The 18,383-nt window shown below is 36.9% G+C and overlaps 2 protein-coding genes across 2 annotated transcripts; both read right to left on the bottom strand.

Moving 5' to 3' along the window:
• Positions 1-896: 896 nt before the first annotated feature.
• LOC141898385 (equilibrative nucleobase transporter 1-like) lies at positions 897-8,800 on the bottom strand. The gene is made up of 10 exons (XM_074784243.1): positions 8,441-8,800; positions 8,146-8,242; positions 7,846-7,922; positions 7,640-7,732; positions 6,910-7,165; positions 6,666-6,824; positions 6,490-6,591; positions 3,911-4,100; positions 3,345-3,468; positions 897-908 (listed from the first exon to the last, which is right to left on the bottom strand). The coding sequence occupies exons 1-10, from the start codon at positions 8,798-8,800 to the stop codon at positions 897-899; spliced, it is 1,470 nt and encodes a 489-aa protein (XP_074640344.1).
• Positions 8,801-14,394: 5,594 nt separating this feature from the next.
• On the bottom strand, positions 14,395-17,588 carry LOC141898386 (equilibrative nucleobase transporter 1-like). Its single transcript, XM_074784244.1, has 4 exons — positions 17,399-17,588; positions 17,155-17,313; positions 16,979-17,080; positions 14,395-14,588 (listed from the first exon to the last, which is right to left on the bottom strand). Exons 1-4 carry the CDS (start codon positions 17,586-17,588, stop codon positions 14,395-14,397), a joined length of 645 nt encoding a protein of 214 aa, XP_074640345.1.
• Positions 17,589-18,383: the final 795 nt, after the last annotated feature.

Below are 18,383 nucleotides of genomic sequence, written 5' to 3' on the forward strand. Positions count from 1 at the left end.
CGGCCGCTGGTATGAAATGCAGTCGCGGCCCCGGCCGCGGCCGCACAAATTGCGGCCGCTGGAATATCTCAATCGGAGGTCTTTATTTTGTAATAACATCCTGTGGTCTTTTTTTGTAATTGCGTCCGCTGTCAATTGTGCCAAATCACAAAGAGAAGTCAATTAAAAACTCAACTATTTAATGAAAAGATATGCGCTTTATTTAATACCTGATTAAATTCAAAATTTTTTATTTAATACATTATACATCTAACACACTATCATTCAATAAGGTAATATATTGTTCTTAAGGCTTTAGCCCACACAGAAAGCTACTTTTCTCGCTGAAAATATTGTAGAATTTATTGTTTGTGTTTTCTCCCCTTTAACCTCTATATAGCATATCACTGCTTTCCGCTTTATCTAATACATACTGATATTCAAAAGTTTACTTAAAATTAGAGTTAGACATCTGGTGCTCCACAGCACACTGCACATCGATTTTCTTTCCCCGAGCTACATTCCCATTAATCTTCTGGCATTCGAAATGCAGCCAACGCATACAAAAATCACATTGAATCCATTTAACGTCCTTTTTTGTTGGTTCACTGCAAAATGACATTTCACAAATTTTGTTGCAGTTGCGCGAGCTGTAATGCAATATACGGTTCGAAACGTATGATCTGAAGATATCACAATGTTGCTGGCGCATAATTTTTGGAGTTACGGCGTTTGCAATTGCCTCAGCATTCTGAAAAATAAAAGAGTAAATTGCTGTAAACTTGTGTCTACTGTAATCGATTTTGAAAAAATCCTCAATTTAATAAAAATGCAAAACCTTATCTTTAATACCCTAAAATCCCCTGCTTTTGGTTCAACAGGTGGCGTCGAAATGAGAAAACTGTTCCGTTCTTCATTTAAGGCACTTTCTGAAATTCATACAAATAAATTAAAGATTAAAGCATAGAACGATAATACTTGCTGGTTTAAGGATGTTCGTGGTTACTCTTCCATGCGCCACGTGTTGCTTTCGTAACGCTGCTGAATAAGGACAATATTGCAGGCCTGTGCCGAGCCTTTTTGAGCGGCAGTTCTATTTAAAAAGGGCACCTTTTCACCGTATATATATGAAGTGCATATATCAATATGTAGTGCCCGGGTACCTGAATAAATCATTTGAGAAGAAATTACTTTTCATTTTCCAAAAGCATGAAAATTGAATCCAAATTTCGAAAAATCTTGACAATTTTTTGGCGCTAACTTTTTTTGAAGGGCACTACTTTTAGGGAATTTTTTGGGAGTTCGTTCGCTGGCCCCGAACGCCCGTCCCCTTCGGCACGGCTTGAGGTGATGGAATTCCGAACTAGTTAAATATGTAATATGTAAATAATTAATTTTGGAAATTTAAACCAGGGACATTGGGACTTCTAATAAGCCTTAAAATCTTGTTACTAATCACCACGCCTAATTGTGATGTACCGCTATGCAACCTAAAGGTTCTGCCTAGGTTGCAAACCATTACTTCACAATTAGGGGTGGTGATTAGGCGTTGCATAGTTTACATTTCAATCGAAAATCCGTGGGTATCATGATGAATCAATTGCAGATCACAATATCCGTGATAAAACGATACGAGTAAAATCCCATCCCACAATGAATGAATTTAGTGATAAAATGTTTATTAAAACATATAAGAAATATTTCGAAGAAGGGTGGTAGAAACCACCCTTCTTCAGTCTAAAATGACTGAAGAAGAGTGGTAGTAACCACCAAATATTTCTTATATGTTTCAATAAACATTTTATCACTTAATTCATTCATTGTGGGATTTTACTCGTATAGTTTACATTTCAATTCAATCAACACAAATCTTTTGTTTTTGAAATATATATAGATAAGTTTATTCATGCAATAATGAGAATAAGTACTAACGGTAATCTTACAAAATAAAAAAAGGCAATAACAACGTCATTACAAAATAAAGACCTCCGATTGAGATATTCCAGCGGCCGCAATTTGTGCGGCCGCGGCCGGGGCCGCGACTGTATTTCATACCAGCGGCCGCGGCCGCGACCGCGGCCGGCTTTCATACCCTACCATTTTCAGGAACGAATCAGGGTAGACTGGTTGCCGGTCTCTACCTCACTTAAGACCTATTTGCGTGCGATCGGTCTGTATAAATCGTTTCGTGGCGTTTTTTACCAAACTGATCCTTTGTAAATCGATTTTTAAATGATGAAAAAAGAAAAATTGAATTGGCTCATTTTATAGATCGGGCTCAAGACCCTGAGATCACAGCTGGTCGGCACCTCACTAGGAGATGGCAGGTCCAATTTACTAAAATGAAAATCATTGCGAATCCCTGACTGAACTGGCGTAAACTAAGGTAATGGTAGAATGTCTAATATTATTGCGGCATGTCCGCTTCATACATATTCCGAAAAGGACATATATATTCTGACAATGATAATGATGATAATTCAGTATAACTCGGACTTTTCAATCCGGCAATTTCATTTAATTCGGATGTCCATTTAACCTGGAACCACGTAAACTATCTGAAATCTTGGCAGTTCCTATAGTCATTCAATTAAGTAAGTCCAATGAGTAAGAATTCCTAGTATAACCATTCATGTTTTAACTTAAAACATCTGGATGGTAGATTAACTTTATACTTAATTCGGATGACTCGGGACTGCCATTTATTGATGATCATAAGATGTATCGATTTAGATACAAGTTTAAGTTTTTATGTCAAGTTCATTTATTTCATAAAAAAGAACATGTACAACATAATGACATTTACAATTACAGGTTTGAGAAAAGTTAGATTTTTCCTCCGTTAGACAAGTACAAAAAATCATAATTTTGGCCAATTCCATTTCTTTGCTTCAATTTTACAACAAAAGATACACGATTAAATCTACACTGCAAATATTGGCTAATTAGTATCCAAAAGGGAATCACGAGGTTAAAATGCCTTGTTGTTTTATAGGCCTACACCGCCGTGTCAGTTGATCGATTCTTTCCCCGAACATCACAGATAAAGGTTGTAGAAATGACAATACGACGCCAACTATCATAAATAGCGATGGCTAAAATTCGAAATAAAAATTTCAAATACATGTATATATTTTATAGATGTTTATACACATTTAAAACAATTTAACTACATTAACGGGACTTTCTTGCACCTTCCCTAAATTTCTAGGGTTATATATGCGATAAGTTGGATCGGTGATAAATTGGGGCACTATGCGTCGATGGAGATGTGCCTTCACAGTTTAATTCAGGCATGGCATGTTTCTAATCAGCAGTACCGTGTAACATTTCATAGAAATAAAGTGGGACGGGTATATACTTACTGGTAGGTAATCAATAGGTGGTCCTTCTCCCCATTTGAACAATGGATACTGAAGCATTCCTATGATCCCACCATTTACAATCCTCAAAGTTCCGTACAATCGACCAAAATGTTCCACTGGGAATCTACGGTTATTAGCATCAGAAATGAAAAGATGAAACTCCTATCAGCTGCGATCATCCGAGCGTTTATGCCCCGGGCCGTTCACCGTTCACACGGGGTCCGAATTTGGCCCCACCAAAAACGTCGGACCAGGCCCGAGCCAAATTTTAGCAGGGGGCAAAATGATTGCGTTTGAATTACTACTGGTTCCAGGTGTGACTGACCGCATTTCTAGCACGGGTGACGTCACATTTGCGTACGTGAATTTCTACTGACTCCACCCGGAAGTGACTAGCTTCGCTTTGCCACTGCATTATTATGTATCGAGTGAGTGGTTTGCGTGTGGACGCGCTCTGTAATTAGGCACGGGCCAAATTTGACTTTGATGTGATCCGGCCCAGCAGGGCCAAATCGTCTCCGTGTTATTTCAGCTATCTAATAACTTCATAACTAACCAGTACTTACGCCATGAATAGGAACGCTCCACCCAGACCGTAGAGAAACGCTCTGAATACAACGATAGAGATGAACTGTACGTAAAGTAGACCTTCAACAGGAATCAAAACTAGTACCGACAGTAACAAACAAACAAAACTACAGAACGCCTGAGGTAATGCAGCTGGTCTTATCTGATCATAATAATTCGGATTATCACCTGTAAAATTGTAATAGAAATAAAAACAAGACAATTTTCATTCAAATATTGTGAATTATGTATCAATATCGAAATGCAAGATGTGTACAATGTTGGTATGCGCCAGCAGAGGTAACAAGAAAATTAACTTTAATAAATTATTTGACGCCTGCGAAAAAATGTAGAATTTCTGGGAGAAGCTAATGTGGAATTGCAAATTTGAAATCGAAGTTTTAAGAAATTTGGGGAATTATGAGATTTGGCGATTGGGTAGATGATACAGTCTTCAACTGGTCTAATTTTAAAAAAATTGTCAACTTGTGGCCGACTTCGATTCACTTTTGCCTCTAAGCTGGTTTGCAACCTCATTACCTCCATGGTTGAAGAAAGAGTTCTTTGGATGTTTGCTTCATCATGACGTTGAGCATATCGTGTAGCCAGCCGGCCCGGTCCTGGGGCCCGGTTTGGCTGTCACTCGATATCCTAGACTTGAGTCTGGGTTGAAGTAGACATTGTCATTTAAAGAACTTATTCATGTTGTTCTGTATGAATTAACCGTGTGTCTTGTATTTTGTATTTTCTTATTTTAAGATTTGTAAGTTTTTTAAATTTTATCCCGGAATTTCAATGTAATAATGATCAATAAAGTATTGAATTGAATTGTCACCTTATACACATGCCATCAATGGACGCGGAGCCGTATATGACAGCTATGCTATTATAAATTGCTAATCTCATGAAACTTGCATACCCCTTGTATCGAACATATTTTCTAAAACATTTGAATATTGAAATTATATGTTAACACGTTTTTATATAGACCGCTTGTAGCCGCCGATGAAATTCACGCCGGCCCTACTCAGATCGTAGATAGCTTCGTCATTCCACTAGCATCCCCATGTCAGGGTCTGACTTTTATATCAGACTTCCAAATCGTGTATACATCCGCCATTTAACCGAATAATCCGATTTACTTATCATTTCTATTTATGCCTGCCGCTCCTGATATAATCATACATCCTTTACTATTACAATACGTCTTCTCATGATATTCAATGCAATATAACATTTCGACGTTCAAATAGACGTCATTATATAATCAAAGGGAGCCATTCTACATCTTTATCAATAATATTTTGCCAAATAGCTTGTATGTGTACACATAAACCTGTGACGTTTTGCACATCGATTTACGGTTGTCGTTTGTAAAATGACGCTGAATGGTTAACATTGTTTAGGTTTCATAATGGTAACGTTTTATAAGGCGTCAAAAAATGCCAGCGGTGTAAAAAAGGTTACACGTCACGAGTCCGACGGTTCACGAATTTTGAATTACGTATCAACATCAAAACGACTTTCTTATTCAATAAAACATGAAGCAGCACTTGGGAAAAAGAAATGCAAGATGTGTACAATGTCTGTATGCGCCAGCAGAATAAAAATGCCAGGGGTGTAAAAACACCAGAGGAAAAATGCCAAAAGGAGATTGTTGCGTTTTTTTCAGTACGGACATAAGTGTTCAAACTGAAATCAAACAAGTGATTCCCAGAAACTTTTGATTCGATTTATCATAAAAAACTTGGGTGTCAAATCGTCTCCTAAACTATTCATTTCATTGTTGATTTGATATTATTTTAGATTACAGGAAATTTATTGATCGCAACAATGCATCAATTTTTCTAATTTACAATAATCTAGAAATATGTTGTATCTAAATGTCATCTAGTGTGAATAAGAGGAAACAGGTAAATAATCCCCCAGTAAAAATCCCACAAGATCTATGTACCTGTATTCCTAAATATTGTTCTGAAAAATGTCATGCTCTAATTTTCACCTAAGATTTGTATTCTAATTTGATTGAAAACTGAACTTTGGGGGGATTTTTGCTAGAAGAAGTTTTTTCTCGGGATTCCAGTAGGATTTTTACGGGGAAAATATCCCCAATTCTTCAAAGTGGGTAAAAATCCCCCACTTTTAACTTGCATGTATATACAACCTAAGGATTTGGGGATCTTTTACTCAGGGGATGTGTACTCGGTAGATCTTTGCTTATAACCGAGAGGGATTTTTACCTGCATTCTAAATAAGACTATCGTGTTCAATGTTAATACATTCTCATGTTTTAATTGTCTATTTGTCTTTTATGAATTACGGATTCACAATATTTCAACTGTGCATGCAGTATGTGAATGTCATGTTTAATGTTTACAAATTCTCATGTTACAGTAATCTCTGCATATTTCCTTCTGGTATTTTTGCCTGATTTTTCCTCTGGCATTGTTACCTGTGTTCTATATTGCCAGGTACTTGGTGGCCGATTCAAACAGATCACTGTACATGATAAGATCATAGAAGACAATTATGGCAAGCTTTACATACATGTATATAGAAAATAGACTTAAATACATACGGTGAAGACGTTTCTTCTCCAAGTGCAAAAATAGTCCTTCCAATGGTCCAAGAAATATGCCGCCAAGCAGAATATAGGAAAATATATTCGTGAAAAAACTCACTGTAAAACATCAAACACATAGTATAACTGTTATTACTGGGTATTTTGCGGTTTTGCGTATCAATTAGGCCTACCTTTATCAACATCGTTTTTAGTGAAGCGGGTGAGCATTGGGTTTAAAGTGCCCATATAATAGAAGAATTGTAGTTGAATTATAGCCTCCCACATCAATTCTAATAGATAGACTCTACTGAACAAATAATATGTCAAAGCTTTCACCTTACGTTCATCAACTGTAAAATGAAACCGGTGTTAAATGAGTTGTGGGCTGATAATATGAAATCCTAATATGCAGTACTTTCAGCAATGCAGTCTAACCTTTCGGTTCGTAAGAAGTTTGTATTTCGTTCGTTTGGTTACTCGCATCTTCGACTGAAACTGTACCAGCTATATATCCTACTTTGGGGTCTGCGTCGTCGTTCGAACGATTCTTATCACTTCCTCGCTGATGATCTTTCGGGAAAACTTTGAACTTAGGAAGCAGGGCGAATGTGCTTATCGACACCATCACCACACTCAATACGCACAGAACAATGAAATAGTGTAATCGTTTCACACCTTTGCCGTGCAAATGCTGCAAGAATGATTCCACTTGATAATCACAACATAAACTGACATTACAAAATCTTGAATAAACTACTCAAGGAATCATTTTCGGACTTAAATTTTCGTTATTATTGTGGGATTCTCTTTATATCATCGTCTCAACGCAGATAAAGTGTGCTATTAATGGCGATTAAGGTAAGCTCGCTATCCGAGCAGTAAGCCTTTTTAATTACTTGTCTCCTATCATTTGAATAAAATTCATCACAATTTTCACTCCTTTTTTCTGAAGTCCTTCTGGGATGGAAAATGCTCAAATAATAAGAAAAAAATGTATTTTCCTTTTCATTTTTTCTCTTCGCCCTCCCAACGTTTTGTTGAAAAAATACCCCGCTCTCCAACTAATTAGAAAAGGCCTCAGCAAAATGAAAGGGATGCGGTTCTGTGGCATCCTAGGAACTTAAGGTTGTGTGATTAATCGGCAAGAAATTAACTTATTGATTACCTTCATAATTAACATTACAAAACTGGAAATGTCAAACGAAGAATTGTATAACGTAACAACCGTTAAACGAGCTGTATCAAAATAATTGCCAATCTAAAAAGAAAATTACAATTTTTTCTTTAAACAAAACACAATTATATCACTATCAAAAATATTCAAAAGCGTGCTGTTGTTCAAATGAAATTATGATTTGTACCATGACGTACCTGCATATTAGTTGCAAGCAAGCCTATGCCTCCGATACCAATACCAGCTAACCCAGGAAATACGAGGACAGGAACATCTGTATGCACAAATTTTCCGATCATTGAGCAGGTTGCCGAAATATCAGGACCGTATCACTGCTTCTGGGCCCAATCCCTGCCTTGTCAAGCGAAAATATTGATTCAAGAAAACGGATTTTTTTGCTCAATTTACATAGTTGAAATAAAATTGGGGGTTGCAAAACTGTAACCCCTGTTACAAACCTAGAAAGTCTAAATCAAAAGTTATTGTAATTTACGTACCCGGACTTGCAAAACCCAACATTAAACAGCCACTGGCATATGTAATGCTGAAAGGAAAATTTAAAAAATCATTATGCACTACGGTGGCTGATTCGGGCTATACTAAAATATTTTCTGTATGGCTAAACGAACGATGAAAATATGCGGTCAATTTTCTTTTGTTTTCTCGCTCTATCCGAATAATGCCTCTTCTCTTCTGGAACCCGGCCTTCCAAATTTCCTAGATCCGTTCATGAAACAGCATATGAATACGTTTGAATACGTTATCAACTTACATGATAATAATTCGCGTTACTCTGGTTCCATATTTATCTAACAACCAACCAATAACTGCAGCAGAACAACTTAGAGCTGCTACGCCTATCGAAAACACTAACATTAGCATGTCATTCTGTTGGAGGCACGTCGGATAGGCTACACTCGCATTGTTGTCATCTTTAGTCACAATCTCTGCAAATGATTCCGAATCACTCGCCGTATCGCTACCGTTTTTTAGACCGATGTTGCACAAATGGCTATAGACTCCGTCTTGCTTAAGGACAAAAACTAATGGCACCCAGCCGAATATGCTGCCAGCAAATATTAAACATTCGAACCATCCAAATAGAAACGAAACCAAGTTCCTTAGACGTTCATTACGGTGATAATTCTCCATGCTCACGCTTAGATTGTGCGTGTGATATTACTTTGAATGCGTTTTGAGCATATAGATATTACGCACAGCAGAAATCGCTTCTTGTCGAATTCAATGGGGACATTGATTTTTTTACGAGATTAGCCGAAATTTGACCTAATATATATGATATATACCCGGTCTGCAGAACAATGTGTGGCTTAAACTTAAGCGTACTCATTTACGCCGATAATACGGTCCTATTCGCCGATAGTCCACAAGGACTTCAGCATTTAATTGATAACCTGTATGCCTACTGTAAAAAATGGAAATTATGTATTAATTGTGATAAGACGAAAGTGATGATTTTTTCTAAACGACGGTTACGGATCTTACCTGATTTCTTTATAAACGGCCAGAAACTGGAAATAGTTGATAGTTATAAACACCTGGGTATAATTTTTTCTTATACAGGATCCTTTGTTCAATGTCGTAAAACTCTAGCGGAGCAAGCAAGGAAATCGTTATTTTTTGTACTAAAGAAGGCCAGCGAGCACTCCCTACTTAGATATAACTTTAAAACTTTTCGATAGCATGGTATTACCAATTTTATTGTTTGGCTGCGAAATTTGGGGTTTTGAAAACCCCCAGGTACTTGAAGGAGTCCAGTTATCTTTTTTCAGTACATACTTAGAGTAAAGCGATCCACCCCTAGTATTTTCATCGATGGTGAACTGGGACGCCACCCCTTGGATATTTTTGTTAAAATCAGAATGGTGAAATTCTGGGCCAAATTAGTCAATGAAACAAACAATATTTCTTCGTTAATATATAAACATGGTTATTACATGCACATCAATGGACAATCTAATAATGGATTTGTCATGTTAAGAATATCCTTGTGAGAAATGGCCTCGGTTACTTCTGGGAGAACCAGGCAGTCCCTGACATCAACCACCTAACTGCTCTTTGCGACAAAGACTGACTGACCAGTATACCCAAGACTGGCACGCGAAAATCAATGAATCACCAATTGCTGCATCTTACAGAAAATTTAAACATCAAGCCGGTTTCAAATTTGAAGATTATTTAACTTCCATCCCTTTAAACATCCGTGTAGAGATGTGCCGTTTCAGATGCTCCAATCATAGGTTATCTATAGAGGAGGGTAGATATCGCCATATTGAGCGAAATGAAAGAATATGCACTAAGTGTAATATGGGAGTGGTTGGTGACGAATTTCATTTTCTTTTAGTGTGTCCATTTTCACAAAATTTAAGAACTGAATTCATCCCTAGATATTTCTGGCGCTCCCCACACCAAAGCCAACTCCAAAATCTGTTCAACTTATCTGGATCACTCCTTCTCAATTTGGCGATATATATCAAAAAAGGTTTGCAATTATTCTATTAATATCTGTCATGTTCGCCGTATTGTTATTATGTGTATATACGTGTATTGTAATTTTTCTAATTTTTCTCTTTTGCTTTTTCTTTTCTATAAATATATTGTATTGTATGTTTAACTCTGTGCAATGAGTTAATTGTGGAGCAATAGACTTAACTTAACTTAACTTAACTTGAACCTGACCTCGCGTGTATTGTGATGTATGTATATCGTAAATTAAGTGTACAAAGTGTCATAACAGAACAAGTCATTTTATTATCAACGGATGAATGATGAATCGTGATTGTGACGCGTGATCAGTGATTGACAAATCGGATTTTACTTAATAAAGAAGTTTCCAGTTTCTAGGCGCCATTTTGTAGCGGTCCCTCGAGGTCCCCATTGTTGCGATTATTTGCGCTCATTTTCAAAACATAAGTTTAGATTGAATATCATATAGTTCTGCAGTCCCTTGCTCGATGAACTTAATTTATACACCATTTTAATGGAAATGAAATGCAAATATTTGATGGTGATTCTTGGATTTTTTGAACGCAGCAATTGAGAACAGTGACGATATGAAACCAAGGACCGCATATCTTAACCGCGCGTAAAAGAAATCGCGATATTTATTAATTCTGAAATATCTAAGTATATCTTGAAGCTATATTTCCAATTTTCACATAGGTTAAAGAGGGTTATTTGCAGTTTAGGCCTGCTTTAAAATGTTTTGAATATCTTTCCTGAGGACTGATCTGTACCCGCTTGAGTTGAGATTACGCGCAAAAGGGGTCTCCCACTGCGCACCGCCATTTCACCGAACATTGAGATTTGCGAAAAGAAATCGCAAAAATAAGATTTTATACTGGTTTGATATCATTAATATTGCTTCTTATGGTTATATATTACCTTTATTTTCGTATGGTTAAAAATGGACTTTGAGTGCTTTGAGGAATTTGAGTTTTGTAGCGTTGGGAAATTGAAGGATTTCTTGTAAGAGTGGGGACGTTCTGTGTTGGTTGCAAAGGTGGCCTAGTTGAGAGCCTAATTTGCTTTCCAACAGAATGTATCACTCATGGATGGACACTAGAACAAAATCTAAGTTTTTATATAATTTTGAATATGCGGCGCAGCTTTAAGTAGCCCAACTGGACGTTGACCCCCTAAAACAGAATATCAAATTGGGGACAGGAACCCCTTCAAATATAATATTGGAATTTTATATCAGTAAGGTTATCTGGTCGATGTTTTCCAGCAAGAAGGTTGAGATTCAGTAAATTCATCGTATGATCCCAGGATGAGGGATTACCAGAGGGAGAGAGATATGTGTTGAAATATGTCCTAAGCGTTTAAATTGACTGGCACATTTCACCATGGACTCTAAAACGTTTTGGGCCTATGATTTCACCGAACACAAAATCGGCGCTAGGCTGGACGGGCTGCATGCGACAATTCCCCAACTGGGCCTTTCAAACTTCAAAGCGGGACAAACCGGATCCCGAAACAGGCTAATCAAATTGCCCCCGCCAAAATACAGTACAAACAAGTTATGGATTATAATCTCAAAATATCCCCATGGAAAATGTGAAGAAATCAAATTGCATTTAAAGATTTCTTGTCGCAAATCTCAATGTTCAGTGAAATTGCAATGCGCAGTTGGAGACCCCTTTTGTGCGTGATCTCAAACTCAAGCGGGTACAGATCAGTCGTCAGCAAAGATATTCAAAAGATTTTAACGCAGGCTTAAACTGCAAATAACCCTTTTCAACCTCTATAAAAATAGAAAATACAGCTTCAAGAGATACTTAGATATTTCAAAATCAATAAGTATTGCGATTTCTTTTACGCGCCGTTAAGATATGCGGTCCATGGACTCACATCGTCACTGTTCTCAATTGTTGCATTCAAAAATTTCAAGAATCGCCAACAAATATCTGCATTTCATTTCCTTTAAAATGGTGTATAAATTAAGTTCATCGACCAAGGGACTGCAGAACTATGTGATATTCAATCCAAACTTATGTTTTAAAAATGAGCGCAAATTATCGCAACAATGGGGACCTCGAGGGACTGCCACAAAATGGCGCATAGAAACTGGAAACTTCTTTATTTGGAGCAGAAATTTTGCCTGGCAGTCCCTAGTCATCCGAATTAAGTAAGTTCGATCTACTGTGTTTGGCATTTCCTAATCTCCGAGGTATAACCATACATTCTACTGTTTTAACTTAAAAGATGTGCCATTTTTGATGATCAAGCTTAAGACGCATCGATAAAGATACAAGTTTTTATGTTCAAGTTCATTTATTTCACATTTTACAATTACAGGTTTGAGAAAAGTTATATTTTTGAGTAAGTTTAGATGATGAAAGAGCTCGAGCCTATACGTATAGGAAAAAATGAGATTAGTAACGATGATAAGAAATAGTTAACAATTACCTGTTCATGTGGACTAGAATTCATTTTATCTATTCAAATAAATGTGACCAGGTTGACGATCATCACGGACGGTTATTAAGATGCAACAGCAGTTGTTTAAGAACTTCTATGAATGAATATAGAATTCTTCACTTACGACAGATAGATTAAGTTTACAGTTAATAGGAATAAACAATAATTACGAGACCTCGCACTCGGCAGCGCGTGCCATTTTGTCGAGATCGGGATCTGAATTGACAGGTCTGTTTAGCGCGGTGATATTTTGAGTGAATTCCCACGGGTCCTGACAATCCAATGAAAAATACACACGAATGAATGAGGTAATTTGACTTCTTTGTCTGAATGAAGTTCAGTCGATGCCTAGTTCCGAAGGCGCCTTGATCAGAGTGGACTCCAGCGAAGTGGAAAACGAGATCTTCTAGTGTTCACGGTCAGACGCGCACGGTATGATTTTTTCCTCCGTTAGACCAGTACAGAAAATTATGATTTTGGTCAATACCATTTCTTTGCTTCAATTTACATAAGATACATGATTGAATCTATACTGTAAATATTGACTTAGTATACAAAAGGGAACCTGGAACCACGTAAACTATCTGAAATCTTGGCAGTTCCTATAGTCATCCAATTAAGTAAGTCCAATGAGTAAGAATTCCTAGTATAACCATTCATGTTTCAACTTAAAACATGTGGATGGTATTAAGGTTTGAGAAAAGTTAGATTTTTCCTCCGTTAGACAAGTACACAAAATCATAATTTTGGCCAATTCCATTTCTTTGCTTTAATTTTACAAAAGATACACGATTAAATCTACACTGCAAATATTGGCTAGTTAGTATACAAAATGGAATCACGAGGTTGAAATGTGTTGTTGTTTTATAGGCCTACACCGCCGTGTCAGTTGATCGATTCTTTCCCCGAACATCACAGATAAAGGTTGTAGAAATGACAATACGACGCCAACTATCATAAATAGCGATGGCTAAAATTCGAAATAAAAATTTCAAATACATGTATATATTTTATAGATGTTTATACACATTTAAAACAATTTAACTACATTAACGGGACTTTCTTGCACCTTCCCTAAATTTCTAGGGTTATATATGCGATAAGTTGGATCGGTGATAAATTGGGGCACTATAAGTCGATGGAGATGTGCCTTCACAGTTTAATTCAGGCATGGCATGTTTCTAATCAGCAGTACCGTGTAACATTTCATAGAAATTAAGTGGGACGGGTATATACTTACTGGTAGGTAATTAATAGGTGGTCCTTCTCCCCATTTAAACAAAGGATACTGAAGCATTCCTATGATCCCACCATTTACAATCCTCAAAGTTCCGTACAATCGACCAAAATGTTCCACTGGGAATCTACGGTTATTAGCATCAGAAATGAAAAGATGAAACTCCTATCAGCTGCGATCATCCGAGCGTTTATGCCCCGGGCCGTTCACCGTTCACACGGGGTCCGAATTTGGCCCCACCAAAAACGTCGGACCAGGCCCGAGCCAAATTTTAGCAGGGGGCAAAATGATTGCGTTTGAATTACTACTGGTTCCAGGTGTGACTGACCGCATTTCTAGCACGGGTGACGTCACATTTGCGTACGTGAATTTCTACTGACTCCACCCGGAAGTGACTAGCTTCGCTTTGCCACTGCATTATTATGTATCGAGTGAGTGGTTTGCGTGTGGACGCGCTCTGTAATTAGGCACGGGCCAAATTTGACTTTGATGTGATCCGGTCCAGCAGGGCCAAATCGTCTCCGTGTTATTTCAGCTATCTAATAACTTCATAACTAACCAGTACTTACGCCATGAATAGGAACGCTCCACCCAGACCGTAGAGAAACGCTCTGAATACAACGATAGAGATGAACTGTACGTAAAGTAGACCTTCAACAGGAATCAAAACTAGTACCGACAGTAACAAACAAACAAAACTACAGAACGCCTGAGGTAATGCAGCTGGTCTTATCTGATCATAATAATTCGGATTATCACCTGTAAAATTGTAATAGAAATAAAAACAAGACAATTTTCATTCAAATATTGTGAATTATGTATCAATATCGAAATGCAAGATGTGTACAATGTTGGTATGCGCCAGCAGAGGTAACAAGAAAATTAACTTTAATAAATTATTTGACGCCTGCGAAAAAATGTAGAATTTCTGGGAGAAGCTAATGTGGAATTGCAAATTTGAAATCGAAGTTTTAAGAAATTTGGGGAATTATGAGATTTGGCGATTGGGTAGATGATACAGTCTTCAACTGGTCTAATTTTAAAAAAATTGTCAACTTGTGGCCGACTTCGATTCACTTTTGCCTCTAAGCTGGTTTGCAACCTCATTACCTCCATGGTTGAAGAAAGAGTTCTTTGGATGTTTGCTTCATCATGACGTTGAGCATATCGTGTAGCCAGCCGGCCCGGTCCTGGGGCCCGGTTTGGCTGTCACTCGATATCCTAGACTTGAGTCTGGGTTGAAGTAGACATTGTCATTTAAAGAACTTATTCATGTTATTCTGTATGAATTAACCGTGTGTCTTGTATTTTGTATTTTCTTATTTTAAGATTTGTAAGTTTTTTAAATTTTATCCCGGAATTTCAATGTAATAATGATCAATAAAGTATTGAATTGAATTGTCACCTTATACACCATCAATGGACGCGGAGCCGTATATGGCAGCTATGCTATTATAAATTGCTAATCTCATGAAACTTGCATACCCCTTGTATCGAACATATTTTCTAAAACATTTGAATATTGAAATTATATGTTAACACGTTTTTATATAGACCGCTTGTAGCCGCCGATGAAATTCACGCCGGCCCTACTCAGATCGTAGATAGCTTCGTCATTCCACTAGCATCCCCATGTCAGGGTCTGACTTTTATATCAGACTTCCAAATCGTGTATACATCCGCCATTTAACCGAATAATCCGATTTACTTATCATTTCTATTTATGCCTGCCGCTCCTGATATAATCATACATCCTTTACTATTACAATACGTCTTCTCATGATATTCAATGCAATATAACATTTCGACGTTCAAATAGACGTCATTATATAATCAAAGGGAGCCATTCTACATCTTTATCAATAATATTTTGCCAAATAGCTTGTATGTGTACACATAAACCTGTGACGTTTTGCACATCGATTTACGGTTGTCGTTTGTAAAATGACGCTGAATGGTTAACATTGTTTAGGTTTCATAATGGTAACGTTTTATAAGGCGTCAAAAAATGCCAGCGGTGTAAAAAAGGTTACACGTCACGAGTCCGACGGTTCACGAATTTTGAATTACGTATCAACATCAAAACGACTTTCTTATTCAATAAAACATGAAGCAGCACTTGGGAAAACGAAATGCAAGATGTGTACAATGTCTGTATGCGCCAGCAGAATAAAAATGCCAGGGGTGTAAAAACACCAGAGGAAAAATGCCAAAAGGAAATTGTTGCGTTTTTTTCAGTACGGACATAAGTGTTCAAACTGAAATCAAACAAGTGATTCCCAGAAACTTTTGATTCGATTTATCATAAAAAAACTTGGGTGTCAAATCGTCTCCTAAACTATTCATTTCATTGTTGATTTGATATTATTTTAGATACATGAAATTTATTGATCGCAACAATGCATTCATTTTTCTAATTTACAATAATCTAGAAATATGTTGTATCTAAATGTCATCTAGTGTGAATAAGAGGAAACAGGTAAATAATCCCCCAGTAAAAATCCCACAAGATCTATGTACCTGTATTCCTAAATATTGTTCTGAAAAATGTCATGCTCTAATTTTCACCTAAGATTTGTATTCTAATTTGATTGAAAACTGAACTTTGGGGGGATTTTTGCTAGAAGAAGTTTTTTCTCGGGATTCCAGTAGGATTTTTACGGGGAAAATATCCCCAATTCTTAAAAGTGGGTAAAAATCCCCCACTTTTTAACTTGCATGTATATACAACCTAAGGATTTGGGGATCTTTTACTCAGGGGATGTGTACTCGGTAGATCTTTGCTTATAACCGAGAGGGATTTTTACCTGCATTCTAAATAGGACTATCGTGTTCAATGTTAATACATTCTCATGTTTTAATTGTCTATTTGTCTTTTATGAATTACGGATTCACAATATTTCAACTGTGCATGCAGTATGTGAATGTCATGTTAAATGTTTACAAATTCTCATGTTACAGTAAATAATCTCTGCATATTTCCTTCTGGTATTTTTGCCTGATTTTTCCTCTGGCATTGTTACCTGTGTTCTATATTGCCAGGTACTTGGTGGCCGATTCAAACAGATCACTGTACATGATAAGATCATAGAAGACAATTATGGCAAGCTTTACATACATGTATATAGAAAATAGACTTAAATACATACGGTGAAGACGTTTCTTCTCCAAGTGCAAAAATAGTCCTTCCAATGGTCCAAGAAATATGCCGCCAAGCAGAATATAGGAAAATATATTCGTGAAAAAACTCACTGTAAAACATCAAACACATAGTATAACTGTTATTACTGGGTATTTTGCGGTTTTGCGTATCAATTAGGCCTACCTTTATCAACATCGTTTTTAGTGAAGCGGGTGAGCATTGGGTTTAAAGTGCCCATATAATAGAAGAATTGTAGTTGAATTATAGCCTCCCACATCAATTCTAATAGATAGACTCTACTGAACAAATAATATGTCAAAGCTTTCACCTTACGTTCATCAACTGTAAAATGAAACCGGTGTTAAATGAGTTGTGGGCTGATAATATGAAATCCTAATATGCAGTACTTTCAGCAATGCAGTCTAACCTTTCGGTTCGTAAGAAGTTTGTATTTCGTTCGTTTGGTTACTCGCATCTTCGACTGAAACTGTACCAGCTATATATCCTACTTTGGGGTCTGCGTCGTCGTTCGAACGATTCTTATCACTTCCTCGCTGATGATCTTTCGGGAAAACTTTGAACTTAGGAAGCAGGGCGAATGTGCTTATCGACACCATCACCACACTCAATACGCACAGAACAATGAAATAGTGTAATCGTTTCACACCTTTGCCGTGCAAATGCTGCAAGAATGATTCCACTTGATAATCACAACATAAACTGACATTACAAAATCTTGAATAAACTACTCAAGGAATCATTTTCGGACTTAAATTTTCGTTATTATTGTGGGATTCTCTTTATATCATCGTCTCAACGCAGATAAAGTGTGCTATTAATGGCGATTAAGGTAAGCTCGCTATCCGAGCAGTAAGCCTTTTTAATTACTTGTCTCCTATCATTTGAATGAAATTCATCACAATTTTCACTCCTTTTTTCTGAAGTCCTTCTGGGATGGAAAATGCTCAAATAATAAGAAAAAATGTATTTTCCTTTTCATTTTTTTCTCTTCGCCCTCCCAACGTTTTGTTGAAAAAATACCCCGCTCTCCAACTAATTAGAAAAGGCCTCAGCAAAATGAAAGGGATGCGGTTCTGTGGCATCCTAGGAACTTAAGGTTGTGTGATTAATCGGCAAGAAATTAACTTATTGATTACCTTCATAATTAACATTACAAAACTGGAAATGTCAAACGAAGAATTGTATAACGTAACAACCGTTAAACGAGCTGTATCAAAATAATTGCCAATCTAAAAAGAAAATTACAATTTTTTCTTTAAACAAAACACAATTATATCACTATCAAAAATATTCAAAAGCGTGCTGTTGTTCAAATGAAATTATGATTTGTACCATGACGTACCTGCATATTAGTTGCAAGCAAGCCTATGCCTCCGATACCAATACCAGCT

The sequence above is a fragment of the Tubulanus polymorphus genome, chromosome 2, assembly GCF_964204645.1.
Source record: "Tubulanus polymorphus chromosome 2, tnTubPoly1.2, whole genome shotgun sequence".
Taxonomy (NCBI): Eukaryota; Metazoa; Nemertea; class Palaeonemertea; order Tubulaniformes; family Tubulanidae; genus Tubulanus; species Tubulanus polymorphus.